The 22,713-nt window shown below is 39.7% G+C and overlaps 1 protein-coding gene across 2 annotated transcripts in view; it reads right to left on the bottom strand.

The window, feature by feature from the left end:
* Positions 1-14,360: 14,360 nt before the first annotated feature.
* Positions 14,361-22,713, bottom strand: part of TRHDE (thyrotropin releasing hormone degrading enzyme) — a 224,835-nt gene continuing 216,482 nt past the window's right edge. For both annotated transcript variants that reach the window (XM_075746924.1, XM_075746933.1), the window contains one exon: positions 14,361-22,667. In XM_075746924.1, the coding sequence (XP_075603039.1) occupies positions 22,524-22,667 (144 nt within the window). In that variant the 3' untranslated portion in view covers positions 14,361-22,523. The remainder of the gene's footprint in view (positions 22,668-22,713) is intronic.

The raw sequence follows: 22,713 nt of genomic DNA, 5'->3' as shown, positions 1-22,713 counted from the left end.
ATTTTTTTGTGTGTATATTACTGTTTCTTGAAGATTCAAGAACAGACACAATCTTATTCCTAACTCTATAAAAACAAAGATGAACACTACTGTCCTGGTTTTGGCCACAAAGATGATCAGAGGGCTGGGGCACCTCTCCTGTGAAGACAGGCTCAGACAGTTGAAGTTGTTCAGCCTGGAGAAGAGAAGGCTCTGGGGAGACCTTAGAGCAGCCTCACAGTACCTGAAGGGGCATCCCCTAAAGGGGTACCTCCAGTACCTTCCCCTACCTAAAGGGGAGAGGCACTTTTTGCAAGGGCATGTAGTGGTAGGGCAAGGGTTAATGACCTTAAACTGAAAGAGGGTAGATTTAGATTAGATATTAGGAAGAAATTTTTTATGATGAGGCACTGGAACAGGTTGCCCAGGGAGGTTGTGGATGCCCCCTCCCTGGAAGTGTTCAAGGCCAGGTTGGATGGGGCTTTGGGCAACCTGGTCTAGTGGAGGGTGTCCCTGCCCACGGCAGGGGGGTTGGAACTAGGCAATCTTTGAGGTCCCTTCCAACCCAAACCATTCTATGATTCAATGATTCTATGATATTTATGCATCATAACACAAAGATCAGGAGCATACTTTTGAAGAGAATTTCCCATCATTCTTCCAAACCTTATTGCACTTTGATTCACATCAGGGATCCACACTGGAAAGCTTGCACTAGATTCCTCCTGGAGGAAACTGAGGCAGAAGATGCAGTCCAGGAGCTAACAGGTATTTAGTCCATGGGAGCAGACCTGAGCTACTCTGAAATAAAATCCCTGGTGTTAGGTCCGGTTTCTCTCTATAGAGGTGCTGCTCCTAACAACACACACGCTACTTGCTAATGCAGTCTTAGCCAGTGACTCACTTTGTCACATTTTAACACTACACACTTCATGTGATGTAATTCTGAACTGTATCATTCTTCTCATTTGTATATGTGCATGAGTTGAACAACTGTTTGACAAAGAGATGATACTGCAGTTTTGCTTTATCATAGGTAATTTTCTACAATGTGGAAGGGACAGAAGATGCAGGCAACAATCCTTTCATGAGACAAGATGCCAGAATTCAACCTGTATTTTCCTTTGTTTCAAGTGCTTTTTACCACTTGTATGCCAAAGTAGCTCATTTCATTAGGAAAATGGATGACAAATAATTACAATGCATTCATACTTCTAGCCGAACTTCTGAAACACTCTGCATCCTCTCCCTCCATTATCCTATCAACAGTGGGATATATTGCCACTGCTGCTGCCACCGTGCTTGTGCTTGTACTCTCCCTGTTAGGACTCAGATCACTCAAAACACAGCACACTGCAGGACAAATTCTGTCACTCAGGTATTCGATCCCTACAATCTAATTCTGCCAGCTTACATCTTTCTCTCTCCCATGGTACATATTGTTAATGTGGATAGAAAAAATGTGTAGTACTGTATTTTGACAATACATAGATACATTTATCCTCCAAGTGCCTTCCTTTGGCACTTGTAATTTATCTCATTTGCTTTCTTCTGCACCATGTGATGGAGAATGTGAAATTTGATTCTTGAGTTTCAGCATGGTAGAATTTTGTTGCAGACAAGCTTGACAAAGGCTGTGTTATTACTTTTAGCTTAATTAGACTATTAAAATGATTCATGTGCAGTATTTCAATCACTCATTATTTTGCCTCATTGTTTTCTTCAATTGATTAAATCTCTAGTAATCAAAAATGTTGCATTTTCAGCCTACCACTTATTTTGACTACACTTCATTGTTAGGGCTGATCATTTAATAAATATCGATTGAGCAAGCTGCTCAAAATTCACCAAGTTTACTGCATAAAAATGTACTTAGATAGTAGGAGCTTTGTATAACTCTGCTCCCAGAGAATAAATAGAAATTTACATTAACCTCATGGGAAAAGAATTAGGACAATGTCTACTGAGTTCTTTTTAAAATCATTATTGTTTTGCCCAACAAAATGCAAGCAGAGAGCAATCCCTTTGAAAACTGTTCTCTTAGAGTCCCAGACTTATATGGTCAAAGAAAGAAGAGAGAATACAGGATCCTGTGGAAAGAACTCTGCAGGATGTACACTTGGAGAGCCTGCAATGTATAATAAAAATGTGTCCATAGGCTCTGTGAAATCAGCTTGTTTAATTATACTAATAATAGGAAGTAAGAGTATAATGCTGAAGTGCTGCAAGGCTCAAGATTTGTTTTCATAAAAGTCCTTCTCTAGGGAAGAAGAATATAATTAAAACCTTAGTTTTTACAGAAAGTATGGAGATCTGAAGAAAAATGGGAGTTTGAAGGAAAGTCATTAGTCTTGATCAAAGTTATTTGATAGAAAATAACAGTCTTCCTTTGCTAAATGTGTCTGCTTACAACATAAGAAAAATGACTATATTAACTTTTACTTTGTCATTTTTGCTTAAAAGACAGTTGTTATGTGTGTTGCTCATGATTAAATATTCTAAAATATTATTGTTGCAGGCAGATAACATTCTTTTGGTGACTATGGTTCTGTCTGGTGATGCCAATTACTGGGAACATTTTAATGTCTGCAGTCACACTACCACCATTATTTGAAGATGCCATAAGTTATCAGCCGCGATGACATCTACTGTCCTTTGGAAACTTTGGACTTGATCCCAAAGCCTTCACCACCACCTTGGCTCAGGCTATAACTATCGAGTGGGTTCAGTTCATCTTCCAAAAGGAAAATATGGGCCAGGACTTTTCTGCATTTCACAAACGGTGAGTGAATGTCCTTGAAGATCAGCCCCTGCAAGAAGATACCATTGAATTTGCCCTGAAGCAGAAGCGACATTCATTGAAATGATGACATTTGCATGTGAGGCTGCAAGGAAAGTAATTTCTAGCCATGAGTCTTCCCTGGAGGCTCTGGAACAAGAAGAATCCAATTAAGAACTTGAAAATGACCATAGTATGAATTTAAGGTATATTAGACTAGAAATATGAGCTAAGGATTGTAAATATCACGTGAGAACTGCCTGCGAGCAGTGTCTGAAGTTTCTCTGTTCAGAGGCAGCATGCAGAAAAGTATCAGCTTATTTGTCCTGTTATGAAAGCTATATAGTTAGCTTAGAGTTATCTGTAATAACACTTGTGTGGATACAGTGTAAGCATACACTTTGATAGAAAGCCAGAAAGAGTTCTTAAATGAAGGAATTATCATAATTTTGATAGTGCTTTGAAGTGTTTCTCTGATCAGGCAGCACTGCTCTTCCCATGAGATCACTAACCACTAAAATTATTGCTGCTTTGTCAAGATACTCTGGCTTGAAGCAGAGCACCAGAAGTCTGGAAGAGGTGCTCTGCCATTGGATTTCTTTGTCTCCATCTTTCTCAAGGGAAAATGTGGAAAGATTTAGTAGGGATCTCCCCAAATTACACTGGCCTCTCTCTCTCAGGCTGCTGTAGAAACCAAATAACTCCTGGGAATCAGCAGTGCCAAGAATTGTGTGAGTAACAGATGAAAGCGTCAAAAAAATACTATTAGCTAAGTTGGACCAGAAGAAAAAGTTAAGTAGTATTTCCACAGCAGAAATAGACCTCAGCCACCTTTTTCAGTGAGATATTTGGCAAACTCTGCAGGTGTCAAAGCCCTGAGGTTGGGAAGCCAGAGTATGGACCAAACCGGCAGCCAGCCCACCCACCGCAGCACCCTGTGTCAATTAAAGATGTCAGCTTGGCTCACCGGCCACCAGCACGGCCCGACAATGGGAGCTGCTGGGAGGAGGAAGGTGGCAGAGGCTTTAGGGAGGGCAGCCCTAAAGCAGCCGCTTTTTGATTTCATCTGCGGTCACAGCCTGGTAGTTGCCCTGTGCCTCTCCAAGGGTGCTGGGCACGATCTCCCCCATGATGCAGCCAGTCTTTGGGCTGAAACCTCCTTTTCCAGCCCTCTGCCAGCAGACATGAATTGCAACAGCAGTGCTTCTTCCCTGCCTTGACTGCTTTGACTCTTCCAGAGACATTGCTCAGGGTCCTCTCCATCTTCTTTGTAAAGAACAATGAAAATCCCTCACATTAGAAGGCATCTGGGAAGGTCGGCCATCCAAGTTAATTAAACAGCGCCGCAGTCAGCACAGCCACACATAGATCTTATATGTTCCTTTTTTGCTAGAGTTACGTTCTCCAAGGCCAGTGCCTCTGCCAGTGATCAAGCATCTGAATTCATTTCATTTTCTCCAGTGATTTCTATTGCCCATTTTCAGAAAATATATTACTCTCGGTTCAAGCTCAGGTTAGAGTATTATAGATCACAGCTCTTTTACAACAATATTTTGGAACATTGATGCTAAATACTGAATTATTATAAAAATAAGGATGGAGAATGTAATTACAAACAGTCAGGATGTTGTCGAATTCACTCACCACATACCTGTCAGCCCAAACTCCATCAAGAATAAGAAATCTCCAGGGTAGCAGCTATTCATCTATCCATCAGTTTTCACATCTTCTTTTAGCTTTCAAGTTAGAAACAGCAGTATTAGCATCAACTGATAAAGACATCATGACGGTGATGGATGGAGTTCCAGAAGCATATGCTGGGGATATGACTGATTTCAGAGATTTACATAAATTAAGTGAAGAGGTTGTATTCGGTCTGGTGGAGCCAGTGTCTTGATCTCCATCACCAAAGGAATCTCACTAAGCTATGCAGTCATTTATCAGATGATACGGTAATTAAAGCAGTGTCAGCAAGGCATCTTGGCAGTCTCCACTGAACATACAGTTTGCAAATTTTTGCAGAGGTACTGTTATTGTAGCCAGGATTGTCCACTTGAAGGCTATACAAAGCTGGGAGGCAGAAATATACCTTTTATTCAACCTATTGATAGATTTGGAGAAAACAGGTAAGATTTCAGGCAGAAAAGCCCTTCTTTAGTTTTGAAACAGAATGACCTACAGATAAGTTCAGACTGCTGCTTAACTTAATTGTGTTAATCAGTGAGACTGGGAGAACAGAGCAATTTGCACCTGAGGAACAGAAAGGAGCACCAGGAGTTCAGCCGCCTTTGAGCAGTGCAGCCCTTAAGCCGACAAGCCGATTACAGAGGGGAGGCAGAGCGGCAGCTGCTTCGGGTCAGGCTGTGAGCTGGGCTGGAGGCACCACAGTACTGCACTGTGTCGGCAGATGCGCCTCGAAAGTCTGGGGGTCCCATGAAAGGCTCCGAAGACGAGCTGCGTCCCTGTTGCATTGAAAGTGTTCCTTTTGCAGAACACTTTGCATGAACATAAAGAGGTTGGGGAGGTGCTAACCTTCTGTTCCAGGGCTAGTGATAGCTGGATAACAACTGTATCAGTGACAGCCTTGCCAACGCACAAGGAAATCTGTTAGCAGATATGAGCAGGAAACAAGCATTAAGGATAGTAAGTAGCAACTCACCATCTTCCTGCCCATTTTAGCATGTAAAAACAAGACAACTTTGTATTCACAAAACAGCTTCCACCAAAGGGTCTCCGAACTTTTTCCCACCTTTCAATACTCAGACCTCCCAATATCCCTTGGGGGAAAGTATTATTATGCAAAGGCTAAATGACTTGCATTCTGCTAAGGATAAATGATTTGCCTAAAGACACAGAGCAAATCAGTGGCTTTGATTTATAGCTCTGATCTGGCCTGACTGCAAGGGAAGACTTTTCTGGATTCACATGGAACCCCACTGAAGTCTCCAGACCCCACTGGAGAAAGAGCCAGTGCAGGGTCAGGATCCAGCAGTCTGAGTCTCAGTACTCAGTCTAGGAGAAGGCATTAACCCTTTTTCTTGCCCAAGGTACTGTTTGCAGTGTAATGCCTGCAATGTCTTTGCATTATGTATTTTACAGGAAAAAAAATAGAATATAATAAGAATACTATAATGTGATAATGTATGTTTATATGCATTGCCACTCTTCTTAAAATTGTGTTTGAGCAATCTAGCTCTAATATTTCTTGTTTCTATAGAACTCTTTGCTAGCTAATTTTGTAAGTGTGTCTGATCGGGCTCATTTAATTCATCATTTTCGTTTGACTCATTAATCTCTGCCTCTCCTTTGAAAGATAATCTGCATTTAATGGCTATGTTATGTAATATGCAGCAAGCAGGAATATCTTGCACACTTTCAGAGGGCAATATTGTAATGTGTTGCTAGATTTATCTATGCATCAAAATCTCATTTTTAAGATGCCCAAAGTGCTTTCAATTACCAATGGGGTGAGTTTCTGAGCACAGCTATAATTTGTTTCTGGGAGAGTCTGAGGATTAGAAATCAGAGTCATGTATGAGTTTTTTAAGGTATAGCCGCAATCACAGAGAAAAGCTAAAGAAGGGAATAAATTAAAAATAAATGATACGCTTTATATGTTTTTATCAATAATTACTCACCCCAAAGCCACCTCTTCTGACAATCACCATGCTAAGGTTGATCATGGACTGATTCCAGGCCCTGGTAGGGGGATGGCCCGGACCCTCCTGTTCCCCATGCTCCTCGCAGCTCCCAGTAAGGATAGCAAGGTCTTTGTGACAGCTATCGGCAGGTAGATACAATCCATTGCCAGTGGCAGATGTCAATCTACGCACCTTTTAGCTAGTGAGTGAAGGTGTTCAGTGTTCTTCAAACATCTTCTGAAGACACAAACTGACAGCAGCTGGAGAAATTTAAAGATGTGATAGGGAAATAAATCTGGCCCACTGTTGATTTTGATTCCGTCTTCGTAATGTTTTCCAGACTGGAGAGTCAATGGAAACACTGAGAGGGCACTTGTGGACCTGGATACTCACCTGGTTCTGGTGTTTATTTTCTTAACTTCATCCCATTATTCTTACTGGAGGATTCACCCTGTCCATTCTAGGAAATTGGGGATATCTAAGTTGTGGCGCCTCTTCCTTCCCTTTCCTATTGCCTCTAAAGGTACATATTACCATAGTTGATGTAAGGTTCCAAATATTAAAGACATAACCGATCCAAATAATTCAAGATGACATTGCAAATATGCTTCTTATAGGTATTAGGACTTCTCTTGTCTTCAGATACAATCATAGAAACTTCATCTCCTTTACTGAGTTTAGGTTAGTCATAGATTGTCTTAGTCATTTAAGATTTTCTCAATTATCTTATACCTGTTCAGTGTACATATAAATATATAGGCACTTTTTATTTTCATAATCTCTTTGCCAAGGACTTCATTTTATTAGCAAGTCGAGACATTAATTAGAGCAATCAAATAGTATCTCCCTAAATCTTGTTTTCTCATTTTCAATTCTTTCCTATTTCTTAAATTCTTTCTGAGAATGAAAAACTGTATCCAACTGCAGTCCAATCAAAATTAGTAGACAAAGATTATAACTCCTTGCTCGGTGACATTATGCATTACAGTGTGATCCCATAATGGTACTAGCTCATTTTGCTACTATAACTCATCGCAAAGTTGTATCTGCTTTGCTCTGGTAACTCCTCTAGACTAATTTGCACTATTTGGTACTATTGAGTTTTCTCCATTCTACTGAGTAACTGAGTTTGTGAATGATTTTTTCCAGGAGAATTAGCCTGCATTTAGAAGTGAATGTTATTTCCTGCCCGTTATTCAATTCTTTAGGTAGGGTCTCGTAAATTTTCCTCATCTTTACTGTTGTTAACAAGTCCGTCACACTGCAAATTTCATTAAGGGAGTGCTTTTTTCCTTCCTTTCTGAGAAATCATTACTGAAGATAGTAAAACTTGAGCAAACCCAGGCATCCACTAGATATCTCACCCAAGTCTTGCTGATTGCCACTTAACTTTTTTTAACAGTTCTTCAGCCATCTTCAGCCCATGTGAAGTTTGTTCCCTGGCCAATTTGAATTAATATTGAAAGCTGCTGTCAAATGCTTTATTAAAATCCAAATAAATTATAGCTACTGCTCTGAATTCATCCAATAATTTTGCAATGCTATCAAAAAAGCAATCATCAAGTTTATCTTGCAAGATCTGTACTTGGTAAATTCACGCTACCTAATGCTGTTGCTTTCATTATCCTCCAGAAGTCCAGAAATGCCTTTTTCCCCCATCACTTCTTCTTTAGCATCCTGATGATCAAATTACTTATTAAAGCGTAGTACTCTGGCTGCCTAAGTATAGGTAATCATTGGGTGTTGCCACCTTGAATTTTCTGAATACCAGTAGTGGGTAATAATTGTTTTAGTCTATTCCTCCATTTCTGTTCTGCCATTTGCCAAGTATGTTTCTAATAATGGTTTGAAATGTGTGTAGGGGCTGTGAAGCCTAAAGCTGCATCTTGCTTGGTCAAAGGAAACAGTTTATCTTTATATATAATTTCCAGATTATTGACTCTGTAGTATACTGTTCCACTTCCATACTTCTCTCTCAATATCTTTCCTCACTAAGTACTCAGTTGTCTGGTGCTCTTTTCTTGTCCCAGATTAAAGTGGTATGTTAATCCATTTCAGTCCAATGCTTTATTCAAGGCCATGAGTACTTTTGCTCTTTTTTAAATATTCCTACAACCTATCTTTTTTTTTTTTTTTTTTTTTTTTTTTTTTTTTTTTTGCTACAGCCACCTTGCTCATAACATTTCCAATTGCCTTCACTGTGGAGAAAATAATTGCACCACTTTATATTTACCACTACATAGTGCTTAGATACTACTTCTATTTTTATGATGGAAAACATTACAAACTGAAAAGACCTGGGCAATACAAAGGATTTTCTATATCAGACAACTTCTCCCCTACCATGGCATCAAAGAGTCAGGAAGAAATTATATTATTCATGAATAAAACAAACTAAAGCCTTGCTCATAGAATGTATCTGCTCTCTGCCCTTGGAGTACTTCAGGAGCTACGCTAGTTTTAGCCAAAAGCACTACTCCATGTCTGTTCTTGAGTAATGTCATCAGGAAACAGTCAAACCTAAATACTAATTAAGTGAACAAAAGCTAGTATCCCACATGTGGTGTGGGGAAAAAAAAAATATCTGGGTTTAAATCAGGATATAAGAAAGAATCAATTTATCAACTTTGCAGCAATTACCTGCTATCAGAGGACTGTCATCTGTCGGAACAGACAGTGTCTCTCCTCAAACATATTTTGACTAGGATATATTGCTTCTCATCTAACACAAGTGGCAGAGGTCTATGGGAAAAAAAAGAAAAAAAAAAGCCCTACTAAGATTCCCTTGATTTGATGGTTACTTTTTTACATTTAGGTTCTGACCAGCTCCTTGAGTTTGGCTTCAATTACTAATTTCATTTACAGTAAATGGAGTCAGTTTTTCCAAGAAATTCATCATTCACTTCAGGTTATGCCTTAAAATTTCCTACGTACATTATCCTACTGCTAAAATTCACAACATTCACCTTTTCTATCCACTTTACTGCTTTAGTTGCATATTTTATGATGTGATTTATTGGGGGTTTTTTTGCCACGTTGACTAAGGGATCCTCGATAACTAGCTCAGATGCAGACGTCTATCTAGTAGACAACTATACTTAGCAAGTCTGACACACATTGTAGGAACCAGGCTCTTTGGAAACAGTGTATTGTGCTGCTTTGTCTCAGCTGTTCAAATCTCTCTAGCTCTGCTAAAATAGGACCGGATAGTACACTAATTGCATCATTACTACCAGGACACATGGAAGTCCCAATCCAGCTGTTCTTTCAGACCAGTGGATACAATTCTTCTGTCACCAACTCTGTTACAAATTAGAAGTTGCTAGCACAATGTAGAGGAAGTGAGTATACTTACTCATGAGGAGGACAAACTCAATCTTGCCCAGCTGAAATCAAGTCAACTCTGTTTAATCGAGTTTATCCACTTGTCTATACATGCCTGCACTTAACTTGCTGAATTCTGTAGAGTCAATTCTCATTACATATTTCTCTTAATCCCTTGATTTTAGCAAATGTCATTATTTATTTCAGTTTTTCAAAAGTAGCACAATTAGTGTTTTGCACCTTTATGCCCTGTCAGGTTTGCATCTGGTTAGCAGAAGCTGCAACTTTAACATATGTAGGAAAGAAGTAGTAGACTTCCGTCCTTTTATGGCCTAAACAAATCACTTAGACACTTAAAATGTGCACCATTTTATACCCTATTACAAAGTACAATTGCTGAACACAAGTGAAATGCTTTTAAAATTGTAATTGCAATTGCACACCTAATTTTAAACCTATGACCTTCATTTTCCCATTTATTATATGTGTAATTTTGAGTACTTAGCCTCCATAGAAATTCCATGCAGCTATATCAATTAAATATTTGCCCATTTTAATTTAATGTCATACTGTGCACACAAAAATAGTAAAATGCAAATCTCATACATGCCTTTGAAATTTTGGTATTGGGCAAGGTCACGGAAGAATGAATTATGTAAAGACAGATGCAGAGACAGTTTTTATGAACCATGATCCTGATATCTTGTCCTTAGCTTTTTATTCATCTGACTATTTTTCCCAGGCTGAACTATGAGTTACTGAAAAATATCCTCAGTGATAAGGAGATTTAAACAGAACAAAAAAATTCCTGAGTCAACCATTTATCTGCTACTAAATTCCGTGAACTATTCTTAGTTCAAGCAAGAGCTCCCCTAAGCAGTTCATATATTTTAATATGATACAAGCACTCTGTATACATGGTACAGCTTATGGCTTACGCTGCTTTAAAACTAAAGGGAAAAATCTGCAGTTGCATATCACACCAGGTGAAATCCCAACCAAGGCTACTGGCCCATCGACCCAGACCAGTCACAACAAGGCACTAAGGAAACCTTCATCTTTCACTGCTTCACAAACCCACCACTTTTAGTGGAAACCATCACCCAGTGTTTATCTTAAGCAGAAATAACTTGTCTTACAGTTGTTGGTAACTACAGGAGGAATGTTTTAAAATGCTTGTGTTTCATTGATCTTATGACATTGGCCAGTGAAGACTTTAACATGAAAACTCTCCTATCACATTGGTTCCACTGGAGATCGTTGTAACTGCTTGGCATTAAATTGGACCTGTCAGTGTGAAATAACCCTCTGTATGTTTTTTTTTTTTTTTTTTCAGTCTTTTTATTCAGCATTTAGCCCAAAGTGCCTTCTCTGTAAGCTTTTCTCAGAGCCACAGTCCTGATTCTTGTTTGTGTCTTGGCTTTTTGTTCATTTGCTCTAGCTTCTTTGGTCATTTACAGCTGCACAAATCTTCAGAAAACAATCAAGAAAAATCCTCTTCCCACTCCCAAAGTGTCTCTGCTTTCCAAGCTGACGTGTTCTCCTTTGGAGTAACTTCTCTGCCTTGGGGTTACTTATCTGCTTGGGTGTCGTGGTTTTACCCCAGCCGGCAGCTGAGCACCATGCAGCCGCTTGTTCACTCCCCCCCATTGGGATGGGGGAAGAGAACTGGAAAAGTAAAAGTGAGAAAACTCGTGGGTTGAGATAAGACAGTTTAATAGGTAAAGCAAAAAGCCGCACGCACAAGCAAAGCAAAGCAAGGAATTCATTCACCGCTTCCCATCACAGGCAGGTGTTCAGCCATCCCCAGGAAAGCAGGGCTCCATCACACCTAACGGTTACTTGGGAAGACAAACGCCATTGCTCCGAACGCCGCCGCCCCCCCTAACCCCTTCCCCCAACCTCCTTATAAACTGAGCATGACGTCATATAGTATGGAATACCCCTTTGGTCAGTTTGGGTCACCTGTCCTGTCTGTGTCTCCTCCCAACTTCTTGTCCACCCCCAGCCATCCCGCTGGCAGGGCAGTGCGAGAAGCAGAAAAGGCCTTGGCCCCGTGTAAACACTGCTCAACAATAAGTCCATAGAACAAAAACATCTCTATATTATCAATGCTGTCTCCAGCACAAATCCGAAACATATCCCCACACTAGCTACTCTGAAGAAAATCAATCCTCTCAGCTGAAACCAGGACATTGGGTTAACCTGCTTTTGATATCAACCACCCAAAGCCTTATAGGCATTTAGAAAGGGACAGGCTTGCTCTGATTTCCACTTGTACATATGGAAGTAAATGCTGATTTTGTGCTAAGACTTCTGTTATGGCATCGTTACTTTAACCTCCATAGAAATGTATTCAAAATGTGTCAATCAGCTAAGCAACTGAGTGGGATGGGAAAAAATGGGTTACATCCATGATTGTAGAGTGGAAACAATATACACTTTTGGTATTAACTATAAATAGTTAATGGATCTAAAAGTGCATCTCTGAAAATAATATCATTTATTAAAATCATATTCGTGAGCTATTTCGTCTTTTCAAGGGATGGATTCACATTTGTGCTTGTGCTTATTGCAACCTTTTGACAGTTTTATTGTTGAAAAGTTCAAGGTACATCTCATAATTGTACCAGGAACATGCATTTATCACTGGCAACAGTTCTGTGCCACATGAAATGAATTACTGTAATAGACATGTCATGTAATAGCATCTTATTATCCTCCCCCTCTTCCTCCTCTTTCTTTTTCTTAACCTTCTGCAATGAGCAGGTCAAAAATGATGGTAAGTATAACAGACAAAAGTGATTCCTGAGTAAGTTCAAGAAGCAAAAAGATGTTTGTTAAAAGTAAAGCTGTAGCAGTACAATGAGTAATTAACATGATGTTCAATACACTGCTAAATGAAAGTGCTCTACTAAGGCTCAAGCCCTAACACTGCTGCTTAGACTCTAGCAGTTTGGCAGCTAGTGAGGCACTTTGGTGGGTCAGGGGCAGGATGGTTAGCACTGTACAAGGTCAAGGCCACTTAGGTCCTTCTGCCCTGGTTTCTTCATTGCACCTCTCTACTGTCAAGAGGCAAGGTGATACAAAGGCAAAACCATACAAAATATACCCAAGCTCTACCTGATGTTCCTACAGTTGCTGTGGCCCAAGAAGAGCAGCAGGATCGTGATAGAAAGGGGAGGAGGTGAGGCATGGGAAGTGTACCTGAGGATCAAATCTCACCATGGTTCTCCTGATGCAGTTCTCATTCAGCCTTGCAACATTAGTCCAAATTCTAATGGAATTGAATTGGCACAAATGGACAAATTGGCACAGACACATAGGACAGTCTGGGCTAGATTCAGCACAGAGGAGCTCCTGTAGTTTGACATCAGCCCCGGGATGCAAACAACAACCACTAGTAGGGTACCTCCTTTTCTGCTTATTTGAGTTGGCCACAGTAGATGTGGCTGCTAACTCAGAGACTGTTTCGACATAATGAGGCTTTAATTTCCCAAGCACATCTTCATTATTTCACATCATTTCAGCCTTACATTCATTACACTTTTCTGACAACTATCTTTGTGCTCATTTTCCCATCCCATCCATAATACAGCCTCAGCCATCAAAATACGTCGTTCTCAATACTGTTTCTCTAACGCGGGGTTTATGTGCTGGATTCTCAGGAAAGCCAGGACTGTCACCAGCTCACTGAATCATTTCTCTCCACTCCCGAGACCTTGGTCCTTGCAGTATGCAGGAGTCAGAGTGTTTCTGATAGCAGTGGAACTCTGCATGGTGGCTTCTATGCTGAAGGTGCAGCTTAAAGGAAGCTAGATAATTTTTGCTGGGAATAGGAGAAAGCAGGGTATTAGTCAGCAAAAGCTGATTTTTCTGTTATGAAGATAGCAAATACTCCTAAGTTAATTTACAAGCCAAAGGCTCTAACTTCTCTCCCTCCTACTCCCTCCAGCTCAGCTGCGGAGCTTTCAAAGCAAATGGGTGCCTTTAAAGTTCTGCTCTTACTGAAGACACTGAGCCGAAAGCAAATAAACAGCTCTTCATTTGGTCTTGTATGAAAATGTTCAACTTGAAAGCAGCCCAGCCACTGACTGAAGTGCTGCTGATTGCAGTGGCCACACTGGGGAAGAAACAAGCATGTTCTTTTTGATGTTTGATTAGGAGATGTGCTGCCACTGGGATTTCAGAGGGAAGTGCCATTTCCCCCTCCTCACGTCCTGCCTCCTCTCTCAGAGATGCTTCCAAGGTGGCCGTGCACTTCAGCTCAGCTGTTTCAACAGTCCCGGAGTGGTATATGTGGTAGAAAAGGGAGGGACAAGGCCCCTTTTGGGGCAGTACATCCCAGCATCTCTAGTTCACCCTACATACCAGTATCCCCTCTTAATGTGAAAGCTCTCTCCTGGCCCCCAAGCCACCTCCTCAGGCCTCCTGAACTCCTGCTCCAGACCCAAACTCAGGAAAAATAGGCGAGGGGTACGTCTCCACACTCTGCTGACAGACGCCATAGCATGGTCAAAACTCTAGCCCCAGTATAATACAGTGAAGTGTATTTAATGGTAGGGTACTATAAACATACTGGTTTAGGCCCCAGCTCTGCTTACCTGTGCTCAAAGCATCCGTGCTGCCTGTTGTGCTTTGCAAAATCAGGACCTTAAAAATTCCCTTCAGCTTTTCAGTAGACTAAGATGTGCAGCACAGAAGGAAACATCTTTATTGTTAAAGGAAAAAAGACATTTTGGCATTGAAAGGTATATTTTGAAAAATACAGGGTTGGCTTTTACTCCCAGTGATGTCAATGTCAAAGCTCCAATTGACTTCAGTGGGAACATGATTGTATCCAATGGGTAAATAATTGCACATTTTTCACATCTCATTGTTACTGAAAACTGTTCTTCAAAAAAGGAAAATAATAGCCTGAATTCAAGGACTCTATTAAAAAGTCATTTGAACTGCATTCTAGTTGAAATCACTTTTACCAATGAAAAGGTATTTTTGCTTATTCAAAATTTACATAATTAGAAAAGCACAAAAGACAGACTTTGCTCTCTATTCCAGTCTCAGTCTTCTTAGTCTTAAGAGTACTTCCAAACCCAAATGTTGTATTATTTTCTGTGGATCTCCACTTTCTACTAGTCCCAGCATTTTAATCTGTTTTCAAAAATTCCTCACGTCACAACATACTTTTTCTTGCACGTTTTTCATTGTAAAACCTCAGTGTATCTATTCAGCATTATTAAACTGTTACCTCAAGTGAAATGGGAACATAATCAAAAGGCTGGGTATTATTTATCTTAGCCATGTCTCCACATCAGAAAATTAAGACAGTGATAAATTACACATTACTATACAAAATTTTATTATCAGAGACAAAATTCAAATTTGTTCTGCTTAAAATACAGAAGATAAAGTTTCTCATTTAAAAAAAAAAATCCATTTAGTTAGAGTGGAATAAAAATTTAATGTTGAACACATAGTGATCCCATATTTATGGAGTCATTTTTAAAGGCATATCATAGAAAAACACTTTTCTGGTAAACTGTAACAGAAATTCATATTTTATTTGGCTAATGGTTTAAAATGCTGATTAGATCTATATTCAATAATTAACATTGTAAGAATAATTCTTTTATTCTCAAATCCCAGGGTGCTTCAAACAATAAATGAAAAAAAAAAAAACAACTTGTTAAATTTGGCATTTTTAGATATACTGAGAATTGGTATCTACCCTTTATATGCAAAATATATGCTTTTCCACAAAAAAGAAAAGAGAGAGGAGCAGTTGGCGCTATATAAAGTAAGTTTTGATTTTAAATTCAGCAAAAAACAGATCAGCAAATCCTGCACTTGAAACCTGTGCAGAAACAGGTTTCAACCTACATCACCTTCCAGAAAGACTGTTTCAGCCAGATGCATGATTTGATACATAATTAGAAGCACTTGACGAATCCCACAGAAATCAGCGGGACTGCTGCCATGCCTGTATACGCAGCTGAGCCGTGGTCAACACAGCCTCACATCCTGCCTAAGTCCAACTGCTTTGCTGAGCTGAAACTTTTGAGTAATATCTGTAAATGCAAATAACCAGTGAAAGCTTTGTCAAAGCAAATGGTCCAGAAGTAGAAGCTATACATGCATGTATATATGGTACATAGAGAACTGTGACATTATGCAATGATCTGTATTTCCTTTCAATCAAAATGGCATTCTCATCTTGCAAACGCTTGTTTGCGCAAAGCCATTGGTGAATTGTATCCATACTGAGCCAGCTCCACCTCTTATTTGACAAAGAATTGAATTCCAAAGAGTACAGATTTGAGAAATGATGGAAAAGTATGTTCTTCTAATTACAGTATTCAGAATTAATCTAAGGCTGAGACAGAATTAATAGAGGGACTCATCCATTATAACCAGCATTAACAGCTGCAGGACTTCTTTCTTCTTAAGGTGGCAAAAGATCTTACATGTGGAGTCTCTTGGGAAAATAATGCAATTTATTATCAAGCCTTTATTTTCAATAGCATGATCCATTTATGTCATTGATGTGTGTGTAGTGGAATAGATTATTAGTTTTCAGGGAACTGGTTTATCTTCTGTAAAAATAGAGCAACTGAACACCTTTCAGTAAAACAACAGACAGGGAGCTACAATCTCTGTTTTTATAAGGCTATATGCCTCACCCACACCAAAGCCTATTGTCCCTCAAACATAAGAACAACATAGCAAAATTACATTTACACATATAATAAAGCTGTCTTTGTACAGGGTAGTTATACAGTAATTACAATGATGTTTCCATTAGAAACTGTGAGAATTCTTTTTTTCACAGAGTGTTTAAGTCCAAGGAAGTCCATCTCTGCTGAAATCTACTGTTTGCAGGAAAAAGAGAGGGTGGTAGCCAGACTCTTCACAGTACAGTTTTCTGCAGTTCTCCAAACATATGATAAAGCTTTATCACATTGGAACCGATCACAAAGTATTATTCTAACAAAAAGCAAAAGGAAAACAAAACCCATTTGTCATCCAATGTGTGCTACTGAAACATAGATACAAATACACGAAACATCCTGTACACCAGCCCAGCCGTCACCTCAGGGGGCTGTTTTGAAAGCAACGGGTTAGATCCTCAGCTGCAATTCACATCAGTCACTTCAATGGATCTACCTCACCCCGCACCAGCGGAGGATCTGCGGCCACGCACGTGTCGTCAGTTTGGCTACAGGTTACTTTGGAGTTACAGAAATGAACGTATTAAGTGGACTGAAACATATCGCAGAGAACTGAGACTGCATCTTGGCTCTTGGCCTCGTCTGTTGTACCAAGGCTATCCTTATTGGGCAAATCCAAGCAATGGTGTCCAGGAAACGTCGGGGCACTCTGGCTAAAGCCTCCTGGCTCGTGACTGCCTGCTGCACCACAGTCCCCTCTGCTCTCTCAGTGCTGCTCATCTCTCTGTTCTCTACCAGCACCGCTTTGATATCCTTAGGAAACAGTGCATGTAAAATAAGCAAAGCATTCAGAAATGCTGCTTGGCAAAGTCGCACTTACTTCACTAGTTAGAAATCAGCCAAACATAAATGCAACTTTTCTGAGAAAGTACACTGGGTCTGACTCACAGCACTTGGTCTTGCAGGTGATTCTCCTTAAACACATCTCAATGAAACCAGCTCCACACCTGCTTTATAAAATCCAACCTCAACTGCGTTATCATGTGGTGGTATTCCAAGGTCAAGCTACCCTCCGCTGTCAGCATCAAGACACAAGATGGAACTAAGTTCAACCAGCATCTTCAAAATATACTTGATTTTAAAATTCTGTTCCAACTAGGGCATGTGGCCTTACTTTGGTGAAAAGTCCTTACACCTAGCAGTCCCGTTCTCCCCTTCCTTCTCATTGAAGACTGAATTGCTCATGTCAGCAGGGACTACTTGCTCAAGTCAGTGGTTTCACTGGGTTTCAGTATTGGTCTTAAGATAGACAGAAGCTTCCACTGTCACATGAGAAACAAAGTGGCCAATTTTTTACCATTTTGTATGCAAAAAGGGAATTGCACAGACACTAGTGCCATACAGGTTTGCACAGGCATCTGAATTTTTTTTTATGGTATTAGTACAATGACTGCTATTACTACTATTAATCCTTCAAATCCCTTCATTAGAAAAAGGCCTGAGAAACTCATGGCACATTTTCAAAATTAACAAAAATACCATAAATGAAAAGACTGACTATGTTCTTATGCACTGAAAAATCAAAATATCTTTTGACCATTTGAAATGACTTCTGAAGAACTTATATTTTAATATTCTAGACCTTGACAAAGATTTTAGTCAACAGTTGGGTTGACCAGAGCTCAGGGATTGAGGTTTATCTGTGCAATGCAGGCTCACTTTGTTTCCTGCTAAAACAAGGCAATGACACTAATCTCTGAACATCACCCACAGCCAGTTAACAGGCAAAGGGACCTTCTGTCCCTCCCGTCTAGCTGAGAGAAACTTGGATGAAACCTCTCTGCACTTCAGTGGTTCCCAGCTGCCTTCCTGACACGGGTGGGCTGGCGGCAGCGGCGGGTGATACAGCCAGCGGTTTTTGGAAAGCTCCATCCAATGCTGGGCAAACAGCCTCTATTGAGGCTGCTCAGAAGCAGGACAGTCCTTTTACTCCTTCATGCTCATACCGACACTGTGGCTATAAACCCTGCTTAGGACAGGGAGCCTGATATGGTGAGTACTCATGACAGAAGTGGTGGTAAGTTGATCATACATAAACAGTCTTCAAAGCCACATCCCTTTTCCTCAAAGAGAAGTTGCACATTTGACTCAAAGTCTATTTTTGTTGACTTCAGTATTGGCTACGATCATGTGGAAAACCAAAACCTTATTATGCAGGTATCTAAATAAAGGCACCCTCATCTGCAAATATTGGCTTCACTTTATTCTATCCAAGTAATCAGACTTACTGACATTTTATGGTAAAATTAGGGAGGATTTTTCATATGAATATATATGTATATATAAATAATGTTTTCTTCTTTTATTCTCTACTACTAAGGATTTAATTGTATGGTTCAGGATCTTTGCTGTGAAAGTACCCTTCTGCATCAGTGGAGCTATCTGATGCTCTAAAGCTCAGTGAAATAGCCACAACAGCCCAAAAGCTACACAAAATTGATCTTCAGTTTCCAACATAGTATCAGAAATCTTGCTATATTCACTGAAAAGATCATCAAAGGTCACAAATTTGGATATACTTAAGGACATATATAGGTTTTTTCATCAAAATCAATGTCCAAGTACTCCCAGTAATAGCAGAAGTGACATTTCATTTCAGAAGAATGTTTTCACATTGTTCTGCCCTAGTCACGATTAGTAGCTACTATCATTTTAACAGCTGTTAGCAGTGGATACATGAATAATTCTACCAGCTACAAAGAAATAGGCTGAGATTTTTGTCGTGAACAATGTTATAAAAATACAATGGGTATTTTTACAATAGGTATATTGTTATGCTGGCATAAAATCGTGTCTATTCCTATGTCTTCCTATATGATTTAGGAAGCCATAATAATTAACTGCACGGGATCCTGAGTCATGCAAAGGCTGATTAGAGATACAGGTCTCATTAAATCTCTCTAAAATGATGCCCAGGGCTTGGGTGAGGTCCATGTCCACACTGGATCCACATTTTGCAGCACCTCCTCTCACTAGAAAGGAGATAATTCAATTCTGGATTCGAAAATGTTGAAAAGTTCGGGGTATTTGGCTTCCTAATCACAATCCAAGTTATAAAAATGAGGTCCATCATTAGATAAGGACAAAGGAAGAAACGCACTGGTAAAGGAGAAAGAAAATCAATAAGATAAATAGATTTTTCTATGCAAACTGTATTAGAGTTTTCCATGAGGTATCATCTATTCTTTAAGACACAGCTGTGTGGAACTTCTTATTAAAAAAAAGTTTCTAAAGATATATAATAAAATGCAGGGGGGTTGAATATTGCAGAAAACAGCTATAGTTTTGCTGGATTTAATCCATTTAAATTTAATCCTGATTCAGTGTGAAACAGCAAAATACAAAATATAAAAGAATAGGGAATTATAATGGAAAGGCCAGCTCAACCTTAGCTATAGCAATAATATCAACATTACTAGAATACAACAATTATAAGCAATACATCAATAGGTATGTATAATAGATACATTTAGGGCTTGATATCTGTGGTAGACCCGTTGCTCAAGGCCACTAAAATATTAATTTACATCCAACACCAGCTACATGTGCAAGAACTTCAATTCAAATGAGCAACAGAGGAAATTTCTGTGCACTGTGCAGAACACAGGCTGAAATAAACTTTTGACTTTGGAACAAATTGTTAGCCTGCCCTTTATCAGTGGAAACACCAGAAACTTCTATGCACATCCTGGAGGTATGTGGTTTAATCTGTAGTGCTGAAAAAGAAAAGTTATCATCAAAGACAATCATCTTGAACAGAATTGCAAAGGAACAGACCATTACACATACTTCTTTTCTCAAAAATCCTCAAAGCAACTGGGCAACCCTCGAGGGCTTGGTTTTCTGCACACTCTTTGGATATCGTAATTTTGGGCTTCATTGCAGGGTAGAGGTTATATTAAAGAATATTTGGCCTGCTTTTTTATTATAACAAATCTGCATGTGATTTTGTTCAGCAGAAATTAAGAATGTGACGCTACATACTGGCATTGAGGTTGAGTTTGGTCAACCACATAAAATAGTACTTTGCACTTTTAAATGCCTTTCATCAGAGGATATTCAAGTGCTTTGCTAACATTAGTCAGGCCTCACAACACCCCTGTGAGGTAGGTAAAATACATAGGAGGAGGAGGATTTCACTCAACTTGGACATGATAATGGCTCTGGGCATTAAGTTCACTAGCACTGCAACATAGCACAAGGATTTCATGCACCCAATCCACAAAGAGCACAAAATGACAGGCTCAAGATGGGTACAACAGCTTAATTATGGAATGTGTCTACCAGTTCTTGAGGAGCAGAGTACCATGGGAATGAAACAAAACTGTCTCCACACTACTCTAAAAATATCCAAAGATGCTTGGCTTTGGTTCTTTTTGCACTAATGTTTCAATTCACAACTTACTGGAAACAAGCAACCGCAACTGTAAAACATGTTGGTAACTCCCACACGCTGCGAAGGAAACAACTGAATAAAATAGCTGTTCTCTGCTTTGGCTGGCCCCAATGTACAGGGCGTGATGTGGTCAGATGGTTGTGATAGGCTGGGATGGGATAACGAAACAGTCATACAGCTACATTTCCCCCTCTGAAGCTGCTGCAGTCTGGATCCTGAAATCCCTCTGTAGTTTTGTGGGGTTTTTTTTCTCCATGATGCAAACATGGGAAAGTATTTGGCCCCCATCAGTTTTATCCTCAACATTTAGCACCAATGGTGCAGATGGTCATTGTACAAATAGCAGTTCCACTGTATCACTGATCTTTCAAATTAAGGATTGAGAAAAAAGAAACAAGCATATAATTAAGAAAAGCATCACTCATCTACAACAGTCTATGTGCAATACAAGGAAACAGACAGAAAACCATGTTCTTGGTATTAGCCAATACAAATAAGCGTGCGCGCACCCCCCCCCCCCCCCCCCCCCTTTCTCCATACTTCACTTTTCTAAGTTGGTATAAATTGTACATCCAATATTTGCAAAAGGATTGCCCACATGGAGAATCGGACCCGTCTATCATAATAAATAACTACAGAGGCTGGTCTACCACATGCAAGACAGCCCTCTTGGTTAATCTTGTATCTTTGCACGCAAGGTATTCTCCCTGTTTGCTAATTTCCATTTGAATCCTATGTTTATTTATAATACTTGTGCACTATCAGCTGCATAACTTACTACTGCACAGGTTGGGTGACCCATCATGAATACCACTTGTAAAAATACTTGTAAAATTGCTGAGAAGAGGTGGTTCATGGATTCTGTGCAATCAATGCAAAGCTCCCCTTAAACACTGCATATGTTCACAGCTAAAACTACACTGTTCCATTGATCAGCAGTGAATAAATGCATATAATTTTAATGGATGGATGATATCCTTCTCTCTCATTCTCACTTTCTCTCTTACCCTCCCCCCGTTCTCTCTCTCCTCACTCTCTACACTGCTTATTGAAATACGGGAATATAGAGACTGTAGATACAACAAGTGGCAACTCCAGAAATGACCTGGCATCTTTGTAATCATTAAGAGACAATCTGAGTGGCAGCTAGCCAGAAAGCTGACTTTATATCTCATACCACCCCAAGCTGGAAGCCTTCTGCATTTCCCTTTCCTCTCTTTCCTTTTGTTCATTGCAACACTGATTGTCGTAGATAGTCTTTGTGCTTTGTATAATGCCCATCTTTGATGTAACTGGAACTCACGTACAAAATGTGGCTGTTATATAGAAGCATGCTAGAATACAGGCAGGGACAATACAAGCATGCACAAAATAGTCTTTGAAAGGGTTTTTGTTAGTTTTTCTTCAACATTTACATGCACCACTTAATATCATGTTTGGCTGTGTACACTGAGGACTGGATTTCACAAGCACTCATGATCTTCTCTTCTGAAAAGCTTCTTGACAATCTCACGAGAGCCCAGTGTAAAAAAAAAAATCCCACAATTAAAAAAAGGAAAAAAAGACTTCTTCCTGCAGTCTGATCTTGTCTTCATTATTTTAATATTGAACACTTCTAAAATGTCTCCTTTTCCTCTTGCAGAGCTTCATCTTAAATGGTCATCAGGAAAGATAGATTAGTGTGTCAAGGATTTTCTTAGCCACTGGAATAGTTCTTCCTTATAAAGCCTTTGCCACCGCACATTGGCTTCCACTGTTTCCACGGCACGAGAGAAAGAGGCAGCAGCTCCCTCTTCATAACTCTTTATAAAGTTCTTTAGCTGGAAATACAAGTTAACAGGTTAAATTTGCAGGAACTAAAGAAAG

This window comes from Balearica regulorum, chromosome 1, assembly GCF_011004875.1.
Source record: "Balearica regulorum gibbericeps isolate bBalReg1 chromosome 1, bBalReg1.pri, whole genome shotgun sequence".
NCBI classification, from domain to species: domain Eukaryota; kingdom Metazoa; phylum Chordata; class Aves; order Gruiformes; family Gruidae; genus Balearica; species Balearica regulorum.
This window is presented reverse-complemented; position numbering and strand designations above follow the sequence as displayed.